This window comes from Hyla sarda, unplaced genomic scaffold, assembly GCF_029499605.1.
Source record: "Hyla sarda isolate aHylSar1 unplaced genomic scaffold, aHylSar1.hap1 scaffold_73, whole genome shotgun sequence".
Lineage (NCBI taxonomy): Eukaryota > Metazoa > Chordata > Amphibia > Anura > Hylidae > Hyla > Hyla sarda.
Genome location: NW_026610751.1, coordinates 36,609 through 50,097, shown reverse-complemented (window position 1 = coordinate 50,097; position 13,489 = coordinate 36,609). Strand labels below are relative to the sequence as shown.

The 13,489-nt window shown below is 46.5% G+C and overlaps 1 protein-coding gene across 1 annotated transcript; it reads right to left on the bottom strand.

The window, feature by feature from the left end:
- Positions 1-3,615: 3,615 nt before the first annotated feature.
- Positions 3,616-12,304, bottom strand: LOC130344678 (cystatin-B-like). Its single transcript, XM_056554451.1, has 3 exons — positions 12,107-12,304; positions 6,347-6,448; positions 3,616-3,961 (listed from the first exon to the last, which is right to left on the bottom strand). Exons 1-3 carry the CDS (start codon positions 12,173-12,175, stop codon positions 3,830-3,832), a joined length of 303 nt encoding a protein of 100 aa, XP_056410426.1. The 5' UTR covers positions 12,176-12,304; the 3' UTR covers positions 3,616-3,829.
- Positions 12,305-13,489: the final 1,185 nt, after the last annotated feature.

Here is a 13,489-nt window from a genome sequence, read left to right as displayed (position 1 = left end):
CATCACGTGATCTCCTCTTCATCCTCTGGGTGTAATAGGAACGAATCCTCTGCTGTGTAACGGAAATCTTTTTTTTTTTTTTTTTAAAGAGGCGCTGTCATTATGAAAAACTTCTTAATTTTTTTTATTGTACTACTGGTAAGATGACTTTTTTTTTTAAATATACATTTATTAAAAAAAATTTAAATTTTACAAAAAAAAAATCAAAAATGAAAAAATCCGCCCCTAGGGGTCATCTATCTTTATGCAGACAGACTACTCTGTATTTTGCAGCATACTGGATACCGGCCATAAAGTGAGTTGGTATCCAGTATAGATCATCACCATTTACCACTACAGCCTTCAGCCATGATGGGAGTCGTAGTTTGGCAACAGCTGCGGGTACAATCTTTGTAAAGCTCTGTGTTAGAGCTGCGTATTCTTCATCTGTGCGCCCCTACAGACAAAGGACGTGTGGGCATGCTGGGAGTTGTAGTTCTGCAACACTGCAGCTCCAGCTGTTGCAATGCAATAACACAACTCCCAGCATGCTTGAACAGCCAAAGCTTTCTTTGACTCCTGAATGACAAAGAAGCTGATCAGACATTCAGGATTCTGTGAAAGCTGAATGACACACATAATGACAGCTATGTTGATTAGTATCCAGCTTTACTAGAAGCAGATAAAAAAAATGTATGAATAAAAACTATGCAGTGGTTTGTAGACTGCCCAGAGAAGAAAGGGTTACAGAGTAGTGATTTGCAGGCTGAGTCATCCACGGTGAGGGAGAGAGATGGACATGCCCCCTCCAGCAAGTGAGCAACATGTAAAGGATATATAGGTCCTAGACACAAAAATGATATGTTCAGGATTAGGTACTGAGTGACATCACTATAACTACAATATACAGGTCAGTAGAATTTCAGTAAAATAAATTGTTGTAACCTGTGTCAGGCGGCTGCTGTTAAAGCTCCTGTTAGGTTACAGCGAGGGATCAGTAATAACAGGCGAGTGACACAATGGCCCTTATTTACTAAGAGTGTTGTGGAGGTTTCTTTGTGGGTTTTAATTCCCTACAATTTATTTCCCACGGTATTTACTAAGGTTTCCCTACATTTTGCTTTTTTTTTTTTTTACACATGTCCTGATCTGTCGGCTTTTCCTCGGCTCAAATCCACCACATTTTATGTGGAAACCTTAGTAAATATGTTGGGTTTCTGTGAAAATGTCGGGACCACGCCCCCTCTTCCTAGCAGCCACGCCCCTTTTGCAGGGTTTTCTGAGCAAAATGGAGAGTTAGTCATTTTTTTTTCCAAATCTGGCGCACAACCCGACAAAACAAGTCGGGTTTGCAATAGTAAAGAGGGCCAATGATTCTCTGGTGGGGAATGTACTATAACAGAATGGCTATCATGTTACTGGGTCAGCATCAGCCTGTGGGTACTTACAGAAAGGTGGTGACACTATGGAGTCTCTACTGTAAGAGCGGTGACACTATGGAGTCTATTCTGTAAGAGCGGTGACACTATGGAGTCTCTACTGTAAGAGCGGTGACACTATGGAGTCTCTACTGTAAGAGCGGTGACACTATGGAGTCTATACAGTAAGAGCGGTCACACTATGGAGTCTATTCTGTAAGAGCGGTCACACTATGGAGTCTATTCTGTAAGAGCGGTCACACTATGGAGTCTCTACTGTAAGAGCGGTCACACTATGGAGTCTCTACTGTAAGAGCGGTCACACTATGGAGTCTCTACTGTAAGAGCGGTCACACTATGGAGTCTCTACTGTAAGAGCGGTCACACTATGGAGTCTCTACTGTAAGAGCGGTCACACTATGGAGTCTCTACTGTAAGAGCGGTCACACTATGGAGTCTCTACTGTAAGAGCGGTCACACTATGGAGTCTCTACTGTAAGAGCGGTCACACTATGGAGTCTCTACTGTAAGAGCGGTCACACTATGGGGTCTATACTGTAAGAGCGGTCACACTATGGAGTCTATACTGTAAGAGCGGTCACACTATGGAGTCTATACTGTAAGAGCAGTCACACTGAAGCTCTTACCATCTGTATATATGTATATGGTAATCACCATATGACCCATTTTCTCATCAGTTGAAATAATTGGGGCGGTATTGCAGTTTTTCACATCAGGGTTTACACAAGTGATATTTAACCCCTTAAGGACTGAGCCCTTTTTCACAATTCTGACCACCGTCGCTTTATGAATTAACTCTAAAACACTTACCGAATATTCTGATTCTGAGATTGTTTTTTCATTACATATTCTACTTTGTTTTGATGGTAAATTTTCAGCGTTACTTGCATCCTTTTTTGGTGAAAAATCCCAAAGTTTCATGAAAATTTAGCATTTTTCTAACTTTGAAGCTCTCTGCTTGTAAGGAAAATATTCCAAATGAGTTTTATTTTTCTTCACAAATACAATATGTCCGCTTTGTGTTGGCCTCATGAAATGGACATTTTTATTTTGAAAAAAATTAGAGGGCTTCAAAGTAGAGCAGCAATTTTCAAAAGTTTCATGAAAATTGCATAATCTGAAGGGACAGATGTTACAGAACTACAACTCCCAGCATGCCTAGGCATGTTTAGATTTGTAGTTTTGCAACATCTGGAGGGCTACTGTTTGGGCACCACTTTAACAGTGGTCTCCAAACTGACCCTCCAGATGTTGCAAAACTACAACTCCCAGCATGCGCCCCCCCCCCCCCCCAAAATGTGGTTTCCCTACCTGAGCCAAGATCCAGCAACGATTGAGGTTCCCAGGCATCTTCTCCCCACGTTCCCCTTGACATCCAGGGGTGGGCAGAACGGGGGGGGTTGCCATGGCAGGGGATAGGAGGCGATCGCAGCACTGAGACCTCACTCCTATCCCTCAGGATGATCGGGGGGGGGGGGGGGGGGGGGATCTATGGGAGAGGCAGGCAGTGTTCATGCATCTCCGCCTCTCCCATAGAGATGAATTTGGGGAGGATTAGCTGGTGCACACAGGGTGGGGGGGGTGGTCCCAGCAGTCAGCCCCCCTGCAATCAGACACTAATCCCTTATCCTGTGGATGGGGGTTAAGTTGACATCACTGCGGATTTCCTGTAAAAAAAGGTAACTAGAGATCTGTGCCGTGAACGCCCCCTAGTGATGGCTCTGAAAGGGGAAGACTGGGGTAGTACCTACTGCTGGGAAGGTGCATGCAAGCCCAATGTAGATCAGCAGAACAATGGCCGCACCCCAAGTTGTTAGAGGCCTAACCAGTATTTCAGGACGACGACCACCATGATCTGATGGAAGCAATATTATTATCTGTAGAAATGGTTTTACTCCTGCCTCATCTGGCATCCAGATCTATTTCACCATCAGTGCAATGGTTCTCCTAGACCAGTGTGCCTCCAGCTGTGGCAAAACTACAACTCCCAGCATGCCCGGACAGCCGAAGGCTGTCCGGGCATGCTGGGAGTTGTAGTTTTGCCACAGCTGGAGGCACAATGGTCTATAGAAGCCGCCCAATGGATGAACCCCCACTAACCTTGATATACCAGGTGATAAGTGTGGGTGAGCCTGAATAAAGCTTTGTGGGGGTTCATCTATCTGTCAGTTTCCCTTTAAAGAGACAGATACAGATACAGAAGAGAACTATATACTTTTATATTCATGACATCATTACCATTTAATAAAAAATAATTATTAAGATGCAGGTTTCAGGGCCCCATCCCAGCAGTGGCCCCAGCGGATGAAATGGTTATATTATTGCATTTACAAAACTCTAGTACAAAATAAAATCTAAGCTTAGTGAGAAGAGTCCAGTAATGACCAGAGGGGGCGTCAGAGCGGAGCGGCCTATTGGAAGTGGACGATTTCATCAGCCTTGGTCTTCCCAGCCTGGACGGCAGTAAGGCTCAGCTTCTCGCCATCATGGGGAAGGGTTTTATACACGCGCAGGTGTAGGTATTCCTCATCTCCCACATGGACCTGGAAACAGACAACAGCAGGTTAGGTGGAGTCATACAGCAGGTTAGGTGGAGTCATACAGCAGGTTAGGTGGAGTCATACAGCAGGTTAGGTGGAGTCGGGCCACATCGTAGTACCACTTAGAGAAGGTCATGAGGCGCAAATACACTGCTCAAAAATATAATATAATATAATATATATATATATATTAGAACACTAAGATAACACATCGTAGATCTGAATGAACTAATCGTATGAAATCCTTTCCTCTTTACATAGTTGAATTCGCTGACAACAAAATCACACAAAAAATATCAATGGAAATGAAATCATTAACCCCTGGAGGTCTGGATATGGAGTCACCCTCAAAATCACAGAGGAAAACCCCACTACAGGCCGATCCAACTTTATGTAATGTCCTTAATACAAGTCCCAATGAGGCTCAGTAGTGTGTGTGGCCTCCACGTGCCCGTATGACCTCCCTACAACGCCTGGGCATGATCCTGATGAGGTGGAGGATGGTCTCCTGAGGGATGTCCTCCCAGACCTGGACTAAAGCATCCGCCAACTCCTGGACAGTCTGTGGTGGATGGAGCGAGACGTCCCAGATGTGCTCAATCGGATTCAGGGGAACGGGCGGCCAGTCCATAGCATCAATGCCTTCATCTAGTAGGAACTGCTGACACACTCCAGCCACATGAGGTCTAGCATTGTCTTGTATTAGGAGGAACCCAGGGCCAACCGCACCAGCATATGGTCTCACAAGGGGTCTGAGGATCTCATCTCAGTACCTAATGGCAGTCAGGCTACCTCTGGCAAGCACATGGAGGGCTGTGCGGCCCCCCAAAGAAATGCCACCCCACACCATTACTGACCCACCAACAAACCGGTCATGCTGGAGGATGTTACAGGCAGCAGAACGTTCTCCACGGCGTCTCGACTGTCACATCTGTCACATGTGCTCAGTGTGAACCTGCTTTTATCTGTGAAGAGCACAGGGCACCAGTGGGGAATTTGCCAACCTTGGCTTTCTCTGGCAAATACCAAACGTCCTGCACGGTGTTGGGCTGTAAGCACAACCCCCACCTGTGGACGTTTTAGGTATAGTACCAATACTTTTCAATTTTAGTACTCACCAATACAAGTTACGAAATATATATAATATATTGTAAGAAAATAAAAGATATTAATTTTTTATAATGTCATGTGACGGCAGAGGTGGCAAAACTACAACTCCCAGCATGCCCAGACAGCAAAGGGTAGTTTTGTAATGGCTGGAGGCACCCTGGCTAGGAAACTTTCAAAAGGCGCTTCGAAGTCTTGACCAGTGTTTCCCAACCAGGGTGCCTCCAGCTGTTGCTAAACTACAACTTCCAGCATGCAGAGAGTTGTAGTTTTGCAACAGCTGGAGGCACCCTGGTTGGGAAACACTGGTCTAGACCATTACTAACACTCATAATTAAGAAAAGCCCCCGCAGTAGTTGTGGGGGGGGGGGGGGGGGGCTTCCCCATGAGATGGAAGCCAGCAGTAGTTAAGGAATCCCCTGCCCCTTACTTATTGGGAGCTTCTACCTTATGGGCAAGGGGGGGGGGGGGGGGGGGGGGACGACACACACACACGTGTCGTCCCATTTACTACTATTCTCCATTAGGTAGAAGCCCCCCCCCGTTGGTAGTTAGAGAATACCCCCTATAAAAAAGGTAGAAGCCCCCAGGAGTTTGGGAATCCTTTATGCGGTTGCCACCAGTAACTAGATAGGGAATCCCTCATTTGGAAGTAGAAGCTCCTACTAGTTAGGTCACTGTTTCCCCCAACCATGGTGCCTCCAGCTGTTGCAAAACTACAATTCCCAGCATGCCCGGACAGCCGACGGCTGTCCGGGCATGCTGGAAGTTGTAGTTTTGCAACAGCTGAAGGCACCATGGTTGAAAACATTGTTTGAATCTGTGCAAATGTCACTCGTTTTGGCATGCTATTCATGAACTAGGAAGATCAGGATGAGCATGGAATTGTGGGAGAAGAGATGAACTGAATTTAAATTTAAGTTTTAGTTTTGCAACAGCTGGAGGCACCATGGTTGGGAAACACCAAGTTAGATAGGGAATCCCCATTTGAGGGAGAAGCCCACCAGTAGTTAGGTAGATAAGGAATCCCTCTATAGGTCCTCTCTCTGACCACTGATTTCTTGGCATTGATGCAACCGCAGGTATCTGGGACATTTTCACGAGTATAATGTCCAGTATTAGTATCAGGAAAGGCCAATAAACCACACAAGCCCCGCCCCCCAGGAGCCAATACTTCTGCATATTCTACAACAACAAGGATACCCGTCCCTGCCTACAGAACACCGTAGGGCCCACACGGATGCACAACTACAACTCCCAGCATGCACCAGCAACAATTACCTTAACAAAGAAGTTCATTCCCGCCACCAGCTGTGTCTTGTATTCTGTGGCCTGGAAAGTTGGGTACTTCTTCCCATGTTTCTCCTCCACCTCGGTCTTCACCTGCGGAGAGAAGAGGCTGCGGTCAGACACATATGGAGGCTGCCATCATTCACAGCGTCTGATCTGCTGATCCCACATGGAAGAAATAAGGCGTTTTTGCAATACAGTTCTCGTATCAGGTTTTCTCAAAAAAAAAAAAAATATAAATTAACCCCCCCCCCCCCCCGCATACTCGAGTATAAGCCGAGGCCCCTAATTTCACCCCAAAAACCCAGGAAAAATAAAAAATAAAAAGTTATTTACTCGACTATAAGCCTAGAGTAGGAAATACATCTCTCTCCCCCCCTTTTTTTCAGTGGTCTTCAACCTGCAGACCTCCAGATGTTGCAAAACTACAACTCTCGGACATGCTGGGAGTTGTAGTTTTGAAACCTCTGGAGGTCCACAGGTTAAAGACCACTGCGGCCTTCATAATCATCCAGCCCCCCCCCCCTTCCCCTTTTGTTTTGTACTCCCCTCCCCTTGGCGGATGAGTTGGTCCGGGCCATCTATGCTGCAGGGACCGTCCGGTGGGGAAGGTTAGTCGTTGCAGGCTCTTCTCCGCGCTTCGGGCCTAGTGACGTTGCGCATGAACGTCTGAGTTGTCATCAAGGCAACACGTTACTAGTCCGGGGGCCGGACGCGGAGAAGAGGCCCCCCCGGTGAAAACGGACAGCTTGCAACGACTAACCATCCCCACCGGATGGTCCCTGCAGCATAGATGGCCCGGACCAGCTCAACCGCCGAGGAAGGGAGAGTACAAAAACAAAAAGGGGAGGGGGGGGGGGGGCTGGATGATTATGAAGGCCGCAGTGGTCTTTAACCTGCAGACCTCCAGAAGTTTCAAAACTACAACTCCCAGCATGCCCAGACAGCCGATGGCTGTCCGGGCATGCTGGGAATTGTAGTTTTGTAACATCTGGAGGTCCGCAGGTTGAAGACCACTGAGAAGGGATTGACAGGTGGAGAGTTCACTCGAGTATAAGCCGAGTGGGGCGTTTTCAGCACGAAAAATCGTGGTATACGTTTTTAACTTTTCACTCCATCATGAGTAAAGTTTCCCTTGTTTAATTGAAATTGCCTAAAAATAAATAAAAATCAAAAACTGTATGGAACCGTACACAGTTCTGTATGGTTCCCATTGACTCCCATTTTAAAGAAAAAAAATAGATGCAAAACGGACACAACCTGATGCATCTTTTGGCGACGGTTTTCAATGAGGTTCTGTACGGTTTTCACAGCGAGAACGTATACGCGAACTGTAAAAACATGGTGTGAATGCATTGGCCAGATAATCCCGCGGCATTGTAGATGATAACCAGCTGATCTGACCCAGTCAGGCTTCCATAGCAGATCGCGGCTCTGATGCGCTGACGTCACCATCTGCAGCTATTGTTGTGGTGAGCGAGCGGGATCCTGCTGAGCAATGGGAACCGTGGGCTGACTAATCACATGACCCAGAGTCAGCGACCGTCTCGTGTGGATGAGTCATCTGGAGGGGTGCGGTGCCACAAAGCCGAACGCAAACACCAAAATTAGTTTATTTAACCTGTTCATGGCCAGTGTGTGATCTCCTGTAAATACATCTTAATCCCCGTACAATGAACACGTTGTGTAACTAAGAGACTTTGTACTTTAATTCTTCAACATTTTCTAAATCTCCGCTCGCTTTTATTGATGAAAACAAAAAATTACTAATTAACACCCAGGGGCGGACACTGTCCTGACACTTCTCACTGCAGAGGGTCTGTTACAATTGTATCCAGTGTAGACAATACTCTGAGCTAAACACCCTGGACCCCAGACTGATACATTGTACATAGCTCGTCCTGCTCTCAGCTGAGAAGTGATACAATTGTATCCAGTCTAGACAATGCTCTGTGAGCTAAACATCCTGGACACCAGACTGATACATTGTACATAGCTAGTCCTGCTCTCAGCTGAGAAGTGATACAATTGTATCCAGTCTAGACAATGCTCTGTGAGCTAAACATCCTGGACCCCAGACTGATACATTGTACATAGCTAGTCCTGCTCTCAGCTGAGAAGTGATACAATTGTATCCAGTCTAGACAATGCTCTGTGAGCTAAACATCCTGGACACCAGACTGATACATTGTACATAGCTAGTCCTGCTCTCAGCTGAGAAGTGATACAATTGTATCCAGTCTAGACAATGCTCTGTGAGCTAAACATCCTGGACCCCAGACTGATACATTGTACATAGCTAGTCCTGCTCTCAGCTGAGAAGTGATACAATTGTATCCAGTCTAGACAATGCTCTGTGAGCTAAACATCCTGGACCCCAGACTGATACATTGTACATAGCTCGTCCTGCTCTCAGCTGAGAAGTGATACAATTGTATCCAGTCTAGACAATGCTCTGTGAGCTACACATCCTGGACTCCAGACTGATACATTGTACATAGCTCGTCCTGCTCTCAGTGATACAATTGTATGCAGTCTAGACAATGCTCTGTGAGCCTAGACTCATACATTGCATACAGGAGAGAGAATCGGCTGTTGCTGATTTGTCTAGACGATCCCTGGAGCTAAATGCAGCCGCTTCTCTCTCCTGTACACATACAATGTATGAGTCTGGGTTGTTTAGCTCACAGAGCATTGTCTAGACCTGATACAATTGTAACAAATGTTCTGAGTCCGGTCTGTGCTGGTTCTTATTGCAGTATTGTTCCCACGCACAGCGTTCCCATCTAGTCTTGTGCTGGATCTTGTTCGCTCTCCAGAACCGCAGCAGTTTGTTCTAATATATATAGATTCCACTAGGCTCCCAAACCAGGGAGCCTCCAGCTGTTGCAAAGCTACAACTTCCAGCATGCCCGGACAGCCTTAGGCTGGGAGTTGTGGTTTTGCACCGTCTATAGCAGTGGTCTCCAACCTGCGGACCTCCAGATGTTGCAAAACTACAACTCCCAGCATGCCCGGACAGCCAACGGCTGTCCGGACATGCTGGGAGTTGTAGTTTTGCAACATCTGGAGGTCCGCAGGTTGGAGACCACTGGTCTATAGGATGACTTCTTGCAGATTTCGATGGAGGTCCTGACCTGCTCTGAACAGCCCCGTTCTACTTCATCAAGACCTATAGATCCAGGATCGTCACCTCTATCCCTGGATGATCGCTACGAGATCCATGTATAAGCCGTGGCCTCCGCTGCGCCAATCTAGTGATTGATCACATGCTCCAGCCTCGATCCTCATCTACTCCTACTGGCACAAACTACCGGCCACGGGGCATCAAGTATTTTAGTTATTTCCTTGTTCGTTACCTAGAACATTCCCTAATATTATTCTACATTGGGCTGAGATACCCTGGAGGTGAATACAAATTAGGGATGTCCCGATACTGGTATAGGGGCCGATACTAGCCATTTGCATGGTATCGGGGGACTCGTTTAATGTCCCCAATACCATGCCCGATACCTGGTGCCGCTCTGCTGCCCCGTTCTCCCGTCCACATCATAGTGTTCCATGGAGGAGCATGTGAAACGTCACTCCGCCTCCTCCCCTGCGCCCGGCGTAACGCTACGGAGGAAGCAGAGTGACGTATGTGTCACATGCTCCTCCATAGGACGACACGATGCGGACCGGAGGAGCACCAGCACCCGAAGAGGAGGTGAGGGGGGCCCTGCTGCTGTCTAAATGGGGGCTACTAATGTCTGCACCTATCTATACTCCCTACTATTAAGGACAATCTTACAGCAGAGTCACCTGCACTAACTTGAATTTATAAGTAGATAGGTCAGGTGACCCGGTTTCTACCGCTGCTCACATGTGGTCATCAGCACAATAGATAATCGCTGATCATGCAAATTCCCTGTTCTGTCCAATGGAGAAGAGAGAAATCTTGGCTCATCCTACAGCAGCCGCCTCCATTGTACACAACAAGGACCAACATATACGGTAAACAGCGCCAGAAACCGCGTCACCCTGGGGTCAGATTCCCTTTAAAATAAAAGTACTCGTAATTGGTATCGCAAGTACTAGGATTAAAGTATCGGTACTTGTACTCGGTTTAACAAAAATGGTATCGGGAGATCCCTAATACAAATGATCGCAGCTCAATACCAAAAAAAGTATTGGCATAAAAATGGGCATCTAGGTGGGCACCTAAAGTGAGATTCAAAAAAGGGACGAGCCAACACACAGAACGATGCTCCGTATCATGCAGAACCAGGCTTGTGTGGTCTGGTCTTGGGTACACATCCTGTCATTTAGGGGTGTCCCGATAACAAATATCTGGAAATGGTGCGGTCAGCCGCCGGCCGGCATCACGGAGGTGCGGTCAGCCGCCGGCCGGCATCACGGAGGTGCTCAAAGTTGATCGCAGGGCTGTGGAGTCGGAGTAGGACTAAATTTTGGGTACCTGGAGTCGGCAAACAATGCACCGATTTCTACTAAATTTGATTGGAATAAAAAAAAAAAAAAAAAGCAAGTTTAAATGTCCCAATTCACAAAAAGTTATAATTAATGACTTCTCTACTGTAAGAATAAAGACCAATGAATGCAGGGCCTCACGTAACCGCAAAACGAACACGTTAAGTGACTGTGAAGAAGCTTTTCATGTGCTTTACTATATGGCACGCAACGCACAATTAGGAGCGGCAATACTTATACTTTCCATAGTGTTGTGTTCTGCTCTTACAGGGAACCATGGGTAACCGAGCCTCTAAATATGTTTTTTGCAGGACTAGAGACACTTGTATAAGTGAAGGGAATGGAGGGTCAATAGCTCAAGACTGAAGCTGTAAACCACTAGAAAAACTGCTGCCATTCAGCTAAGGCTATAAAAACTTGTAAACTCAGATTGTTAGCTTAAAGGGGTACTCCACACCTAGACATCTTATCCCCTATCCTTTGGATAGGGGATAAGATGTCAGATCGCTGGGGTCCCGCTGCACAGAGCGAGTTCGCTCTGCGCGTAATGATGGGCAATACAGGGGCCAGTTAGCACTTCATTAGCATATAGGGAAAAACAAAGATATCGGCCAGACGGTGTGGCGGATCCGGGCACGGTAAGTATTAAACTCATCAGCATCCCCCACGCGGCAATCTCCGGCTCCCCCACAGTGCTGCATTGAGGGGCGCACGAAGTGGCGGTCAACACGCGCTATTTGGCTGCAGAGCCTGGGCCCCGTATGGGATATTGTGGGGGTCCCAGCGGTCATACCCTCCCCATGATGTGAAACTTTTGCCCTATTCTTAGGATAGGGGATAAGCGGTCATATCCTAGAGTACTCCTTTAATCCTTTGGTGCCAGCTTAGATCAGTATTTTCTTAGCAGGGTGCCTCCAGCTGTTGCAGAACTACAACTCCCAGCATGCCCAGACAGCCAAAAGCTGTCTGGGCATGCTGGGTGTTGTAGTTTAGCAACAGCTGGAGGCTCACCACTTAAGAAAAAAAAAAAAAAACTGACTTCAATAATCGATAATGGAGTAGTTTAACCCCTACAGTCACACCCTTTGATGCCCGTCCTGCCATTTCTGGTACCAGGCGGATTTCTTCCATATTCAGCTAAATAATATTCCTGTGACACAAGTCAGTGGTTATTATTATTATTATTATTATTATTGTACTATTACAGGCCGGTCACGTGATCACCCTATAGGGGAGAAGAAACGCGCCAGCCGACTCCGACAACACGAACACAGCGGCGCTCACCTGCTCGCAGATCCCCTGGACTTCCTCTGTGGCCGGTTTGACGCTCCCGAGACCCCCGCACATCGGCATAATGATAATGTGTCAGCTGACAGCAGCGGGTGCCTCTATATATACAGAGCGGAAGAAACCATCGGGCAGGGGGATGATTCCCCGCGCGCCCCGCACTATGCTGACTGAGGACTGGGCCGCACCTACAATCAACACCCCCCTCCTCTGCACCAAGATCGGAACGCCTCACGCTGATCACGTGATGTACACTGAACGCGCGCAGTCAGTCAGTGTGAGGCGGCTGTATGAGGGAATAGGGCGGGGCCCTCCTGTAAGCCTTGGTCGGGGGCCACAGTCACGTGCTATACCTGTGAGGGACCATCTTATGTCATGTGAATTGCGCAATAGTGTGATCACGTGACCGCCGCCACCAAGGGAGACCCTGAAGCGCCATTCCCGTGACTGATGAAGCGCAAGTGGTCGTAGAATTATTATTTTTATTTTTTAAAGGGGAACTCCAGTGGAAAACTATTTTTTTAAAATCAACTAGTGTTAGAAAGTTAAACAGATTTGTAAATTGCTTCTATTAAAAAAAATCTTAATCCTTCCAGTACTTATCAGCTGCTGTTGGCTTCACAAGAAGTTGTAGTTTTTTTTCCATTCAGACCACAGTGCTCTCTGCTGACACCTCTGTCCATGTCAGGAACTGTCCAGAGCAGGAGAGGTTTTCTTGTACTCTGGACAGTTCCTGACATGGACAGAGGTGGCAGCGGAGAGCACTGTGGTCAGAATGGAAAGAACTTCCTCTGGAGCATACAGCAGCTGATAAGTACTGGAAGGATTAAGATTTTTTTAATAGAAGTAATTTACAAATCTGTATATAACTTTCAGCGCCAGTTGATTTATAAAAAAAAAAAATGTTTTCCAGAGGAGTACCCCTTTAACCCTGTAGATAGTGATAAATGTTGCTAATAAAGACGACCCCTTTTATTAGTCGCATGAGGAAAAAAAATTTCAATTTTATCAGTCGGGGTCTGAGTGTTAATCAGAATGAACAAGGAGAAATGCGCGCTAATCGCGTTCTCTCCCGACTCTTGTCACGTGACCTGGAAAGACTATTAACCCCTTAAGGACCAGGGTTTTTTCTGATTTTGCATTTTCATTTTTTCCTCATCACCTTCTAAAAATCAGAACGCTTTCAATTTTTGCACATAAAATTCCATATTATGGCTTATTTTTTGCGTCACCAATTCTACTTTGCAGTGACATCAGTAATTTTACCAAAAAATCCACGGCGAAACGGAAAAAAAAATAATTGTGCGACAAAATTGAAGAAAAAAATACAATTTTGTAACTTTTGGGGGCTTCCGTTTCTACACAGTATATTTTTCGGTA

Excerpts from the sequence above, each read along its gene's own strand:
- LOC130344678 (XM_056554451.1), bottom strand. The coding sequence starts at position 12,175 with ATGCCGATGTGCGGGGGTCTCGGGAGCGTCAAACCGGCCACAGAGGAA. Across the intron at positions 6,449-12,106 it reads TCCAGGGGATCTGCGAGCAG|GTGAAGACCGAGGTGGAGGA; the intron begins GTGAGCGCCGCT and ends TTCTCTCCGCAG. Across the intron at positions 3,962-6,346 it reads GAATGAACTTCTTTGTTAAG|GTCCATGTGGGAGATGAGGA; the intron begins GTAATTGTTGCT and ends GTCTGTTTCCAG.